Below are 6,410 nucleotides of genomic sequence, written 5' to 3'. Positions count from 1 at the left end.
TAAAAAAATATAAATAAATAAAAAAATAAATAAATAAATAAAAAAAAAAAAATTAAATTGATTTCTGTACAATTTGTTGTATAGAGGTCAATAAATAAGAATGTAGCCTTCAAAACTCTATACAACAAATCTCTCGATATAATGAATTAGTTACAAATTGATATTTATTTTACTACAGTTGTGATGTTAAATTATTTTGCCAAATGAATAGTGTTATAATAGTTTTTTGTTATTGACTTTAGCAGTAGGTTGCAACAACTACTTTTAATCCTCTTGAGGCAGGCACATGCTCAGTAAGATCGATTCTCTATCTTTCTTGCTAGCTATCTGTTAGATAACAGTCAAAAGTGCACAGTAGAACAGGCCTATTTTTTATAAATGCATCGTTTGGTGGTTAGTAATATTGCCATTCAATTGACACATAATATCAGAAATATTGATTGGCTAAGGTGATTGAAAACTGAAAACTTGCACCGGCACAATCCATGAAGGGTCCGAGGACTGTGTGAGGAAGTATTGTTTTTAAACAATAGTTATGCAAAAAGGTGATTACTTTATAATCACGCTCAACCACCAGATTTTTCCTCAATTAAGGTTACTAGTTTTATGAGGGACTGTAGGGCTTCCTGAACCCACAGGGTTGACTGATGACTACAGTTACAGAATAATTAATTATCTACTATAACTGGATTCAAACCCAGGTCCTTAAAGTTAGTAGCAGATCACTTTACTCATTGAGCTACCCTGCTCCCTCATGGCTGAGGGGTGTCTATTTTAAAATTGTCTAATATACTCTTATGTGTTTTCTGGACTTGTAAAAATGATAAACTTTGAAATTAATCACATCTTGCTCCCATTATTTGATGAATTTAATAGATTAAGACCTATATCAATCAATACCATTTGTAAAATTAAAATAAAAAACAAAAATATTGTCCTTTTTGGGACAATTAGGAAATATAAAATTTCTAAAACTATAACTATGTTTAAAATTATGTAAATATAGTTGTTCACTTTAATATTTAATTAATATTTTTTAGGTAATAATTAGTGGTTCAAGTGATAGTACCGTTAGAGTATGGGATGTCGTTTCTGGAGAAATGGTCAACACGCTCATACATCATTGTGAAGCTGTTTTGCATTTAAGATTTTCAAATGGAATGATGGTTACATGTTCTAAAGTAAGTATTCGCTTATTGTATCAATGTTTTTTTCATTAAACAAACAGGCTGTTTTTCCTTTTTTTTTTTTAATCTTCATTAATTATTAATTAGTATTCCTTTTCAAACTATAAGGTGGATTTGGGTAAATATTTAAGCAATTTAAAAAAAAAAAAAATGGCACCAGTTGTATCTGAAGCCATGAAATTGTTTTCAACTTGGGACAATGATGGCAATTTGGGAGCATGCCTTACAGTAATCTAACTTGATTTTTATATAAGATTAGTGTTTCCACTAAGCTTGTGAGCGGGGAGCACTTTCACATTCTGCATTGCAGGGAAGCTAGTACACATCCGAACAAGTTCAAGATTTCATTCCAACCAATTTACAATATGTTTATTTTCATTTCACATTGGTTCACAAATGACCCTTAGTTTTAGTTCAGTGGGGTAAAAGCATATTATAAGTACATATTTATGCCATAAGTGTTTTTTGACTGGGATGCCACTGATCAAATTAGGAATGTAATAAAAAATTGTTACTTTTAAAAAAACTTAATTCAACCATTTTTGCATAATAACTAAATCGAATTTTTTTTCTTACCTGTACAATTTTTCCAAATTTTATCTGCTAGATAATGCTTTAAATATTTTTTTTTTATTGATTTTTTGAATCTTTAGTGTGAATGAAGAGGGTAGATGCAGTGTGAATGAAGAGAGTAGGTGCAGTTTGAATGAAGAGGGTAGGTGCTGTGTATACGAAGAGGGTAGGTGCCTATTTAGCTAATGTAAGATACTCTATCCTCAGAATCCAATTAACTGGGATACCGAGATTGCTTAAAATTTATTATTTGTTAACATAACCCCTTCAATTACTGTCCTGCAACTGAGGGTTGAAAATTAGCTATTGCATTTTGAGATACAGTTACTCCAGTCCACCTGATATATAATAAAATGCCTCTTGTCTGTGTCTAATATTACATTTCTTTAGTCCATAGCTAATTTTGGTTTTATTGTAAAATAGTTCTTAAATTTTTTCATTCATTAAACTTCTGTTTTTTATTTTTTACAGGATAGGTCAATCGCTGTCTGGGACATGTATTCACCTACTGAAATAACTCTAAGGAGAGTTCTTGTCGGTCATCGAGCCGCTGTAAATGTAGTCGATTTCGATGAGAAGTACATTGTGTCAGCATCAGGCGACAGGACAATCAAAGTATGGAACACAGCGTCATGTGAATTTGTGCGTACTTTGAACGGTCACAAACGTGGTATAGCTTGCCTACAATATAGAGATCGTTTGGTTGTTAGTGGATCTTCTGACAACACTATTAGGTAAAGTTTTTTTATCATTTACTAAATCATAAAAATGAAATTAATCTTTAAATTAACTTTTATAATGATCATCTTTATCAGGAATGCATACGCATGAGGTCGAAGAGACCCATCAGTTGTTTTTTTTTTTGTTTTTTTTAAATTATTGTAATTACATTTTTTCACATGGCAACAGAAGTCCTTAAGAACATATATGAAAATTACATATTATAATTATGAAAAAGACAAGAATTATTTCAAAATTATAGTAGAAAAAAGTTAGCATATTTTCAGTTTTGGTACACAAGAGCCTTCATTAATGATTTAAGTATTGATTTAGCCAGTTAGATTTTCTCAATGAACCTTTTTACATTGGAAAGTCATTTTCTGAAATTTTCTTGTTAGTACGTTTTTAGAGGGAGTCCTTCATTTATAAATAAAAGCTATAATGACATATAAGAATAATCTTGGGTAATTTTTTTTTTGTTTTAAATTAGGTAAAGCTGTCTACAGAAATTTTGTAAGATGTTGATTATCCAACTGGGAACGATGTTTCAACTCCACAAACTTCATTGTGGAGTTCTATTGTTGTACCAAAATCCAAAAATAAATGGGACATTTTTCCAAAATTCTGATAAATCTTCGATATTATTTGTAATACCTGATCCTCTCTCATTTTTTATAGTTCTAATCTTCTAGCTCCATATTTTAAAATGAATGGTTATTTTAATATTATTAGATTGTAATTGTTCCTCATTTAGTACTGGGCTACTACACTTTCTCACATTGTTTTTACTCATACATAAGAGCCAGTTGATATCAATTATTGGTAATTTTTTTATATATTTTTGTAATGCTCTGTTTATTTTTGTTGGACAAAAACATCAACTCTAATCCCATTAACTGACAAGGTTTTATCTCTCAGGCACTAGGTTTATGGAGATTTATTAAAATTAACAAACAATTGCAATAAATAAATAACATAAAATGTTTTACCTTAGACCTGGAATTACTTACCAGAATTTATTGATTCATTATTTCTTTAATAATACAAAATTCCTATAAATTCTTTTAAAAATTTATGAAATGAATTTTGCCAAAAACTTCAATTCATAACAAATGTAAGATACCGTGTTTTCCGACCGAGTGCTTCATGTAATTTATAACTATTTACAGCCTCGGAATTGAAATTAAATTAGTGAAAAATTAACTATGATTCTTTCCTCATCTGGCTGGTAAGCCTCTTTTCCTTCATTTGAAGAAGGGACTGAGGAAATTTGATCTTTTGGAAAGGAGTAGTCAGTATTTTGTGTCAGTCTAATTGTGACGGGGCTCACCAGGTTTCTTGATTCAAAAATAACTTAGTTACTTGTACTCAGTCGAGTCTGAGTCTGTTATTATATTTGTTGCATTAGGTTTGTTTCTCCTTTGTTATTCTATTCCTGAAACTTCTGAAAAAGTTTTATTTTATTTTATTTTTTTAATTTGACTGGTTTACACTTTCTATATTTTTTATAAGACTAAAAAAATTTTTGTTTAGGCTGTGGGACATTGAATGTGGTGCCTGTTTAAGAGTATTGGAAGGACATGAAGAATTGGTGAGGTGTATCAGGTTCGATAGTAAAAGAATTGTCTCTGGAGCCTATGATGGGTATGTAGTTCTCTGTCTACTATACTATGATGCATGGCATATGTAGATCACAATTCATAAAATTGTTGTAGCTTAACTGTTAATTGGTCTTGTATCATTTCACAGGAAAATCAAAGTTTGGAACTTAGTTGCTGCCTTAGATCCTAGGGCTCCTGCTAGTACTTTGTGCCTTCGAACACTTGTGGTAAGTTTATTAAAGCAATCTTTATAATTAGTTTCTTAATATAATACTTTCTATAAGATTTCTTAAATTGATATATGTACATTTAAAAAACATAAAACAAAACTTTTATATAAATTATTTAAAGCAGAAAAAAGTGTCCCATTGTCATAACAACTTCATGCATGTTGAAAACCCAAACTTTATTAAAATAATTGTATGACAACATTTGTATATTTGAGTTCATTTGTTAGATATTAAATACTGGGTGTAAAACTTGCACAGTCACTAAAGATGGGTTTATAATCCGAGATATTAAAATATAGATGCCTACTATTTATAACAAAACATTTAATTATGTTTGGTGTGTTGATAATGTTAGTTCATGACATTTTGCTATTGTCCAGTGTAGATATCAAAATATTGCTAACATTTTTTTGTTAGAAATAGTCATTTTAGTAACATTTTGCTATGGGCTGGTTTAAACCGTATGCATCAGAATGTTAATACAAAAATAATATTCTTTTAGCAATGTTGTTGATTATATTTCATTATAGAGTTTGAAATTTGTAAGTGCCGTTTGGGTGTTGAGGTTAAATTTTCAATATTAACAATTTGTCTGTGAATTGGGTCGGTGTCTGAGAAGTGCCTTTTGTAGGTCTGAACTGTTTTCTGTATTCCCATCCCGTTGACACTATGGTCCATTAAGGATCCCTTAAAATTCTCAATCCTTTTTTATTATTATGTAAGAGGTGTTCAAACGAGTATAAAATAAAGAGTTAGTATCTTTAATTACAATGTATTAAAAAATATTTAAAAAGATGAATAAAATAGTATGTCATTAAAATCTTAACTAAAAACTATCAAACATTTTTAATTTTAAATTTAAATATTAGTAATGTTCATGAACAAATAAAATAATTTCCAATTAAAACGAGGTTATACTTATATTATATACTAGATGTTGGACAGTGAAGAAAAACAAACAGGCAAGGTTTATATCTTTTGTCCACTTGTTACGCGTACAGGTAGGCTGTCTTTTTGGTAGATGTCTCAGTCCTAGAAACATTTGAAGTCAACAAAAGTTTCATTTCAGTAGGAAATAGTATTAATAATGGTTCTGGTTGATTAATATCAAGCATCATGACAAAAGAACATTCTTTTTATTTGTAAATTGATTGTAAAATAAATTAAGACAATTTATGTTATACTTATTAAAGCAGTGTAGATTTCAAAGAAGAAAAAAAAATAATCAGTGTTATGATTAAATCTATAAAAAAAAAAAATAAATAAAAACTTGAACATGCTTCCTGAACTACACTTACAGGTCTACTGATGAATTACGACTGACCATTTGATTCTCCGCATTTTAACTTCTCTTACTGCCCAAGCTAGATCTTGTCTTGGCATTTAGAACATATTTTCTCACTTTATTATTTCAGCCTCCTTCCCCCTCCCCTAAAAAAAATATATATATACAAATTGTATTGATGTATTAGTATATACCAGATGTAAAAGTCATCCACAAACATTGAAATTCTCCTGGCTCTTGTTAACATGGATTATACTCTGACTTTAATAATAGCTAACAACAATTCTTTAAATTTAATTTAAGTGTTCAATATTAAATTAAAGATTTGGAATGAAAACGTTTTATGTCAAATGAGTGGCCCCAACATTTCATGAATCATTAAGATTTAAGATCATTATATCTCTTTTACTTCCCTCTTTAAATTTAATTTATTGATTTTTAAGGAACATACTGGGCGCGTCTTCAGGCTGCAATTTGATGAGTTCCAGATAGTATCTTCATCGCACGATGATACAATTTTAATCTGGGATTTTTTGAACTATGCACCACCTGATGGATCACATCACTTGAGTAAGTTATTGAGTAAGTATTTTTCAATATCAAGAGCCTGGGAGTCAGTATCTGTAGCCTAGGGGTACAGACAGCAAAAAACAAAATTATTTATTTCTGCCTACGTTTCGACCTGAATTTGCAGGCCTTCATCAGGGCTGAAAAAAACAAAAATGAGATAACAACCATAACTCGGAGAAACATTAGAAATAAAAGATAAAATGAGATAACAACCATAACTCGGAGAAACATTAGAAATAAAAGA

At 29.8% G+C, this 6,410-nt stretch overlaps 1 protein-coding gene across 4 annotated transcripts in view; it reads left to right on the top strand.

The window, feature by feature from the left end:
* Positions 1 to 6,410, top strand: part of slmb (beta-transducin repeat containing E3 ubiquitin protein ligase slmb) — a 21,834-nt gene that overhangs the window by 9,186 nt on the left and 6,238 nt on the right. For 3 of the 4 annotated variants that reach the window (XM_014415121.2, XM_014415119.3, XM_014415122.2), the window contains exons 6-10: positions 1,041 to 1,181; positions 2,232 to 2,494; positions 4,014 to 4,124; positions 4,230 to 4,308; positions 6,040 to 6,178. In XM_014415121.2, coding sequence (XP_014270607.1) covers positions 1,041 to 1,181; positions 2,232 to 2,494; positions 4,014 to 4,124; positions 4,230 to 4,308; positions 6,040 to 6,178 — 733 coding nt within the window. The remainder of the gene's footprint in view (positions 1 to 1,040; positions 1,182 to 2,231; positions 2,495 to 4,013; positions 4,125 to 4,229; positions 4,309 to 6,039; positions 6,179 to 6,410) is intronic. The other variant, XM_014415120.3, reaches the window with a different exon arrangement.

Source organism: Halyomorpha halys, unplaced genomic scaffold (genome assembly GCF_000696795.3).
Source record: "Halyomorpha halys isolate HHAL.00 unplaced genomic scaffold, Hhal_1.1 Scaffold93.1, whole genome shotgun sequence".
In the NCBI taxonomy this organism is placed as follows: Eukaryota; Metazoa; Arthropoda; class Insecta; order Hemiptera; family Pentatomidae; genus Halyomorpha; species Halyomorpha halys.
This window is presented reverse-complemented; position numbering and strand designations above follow the sequence as displayed.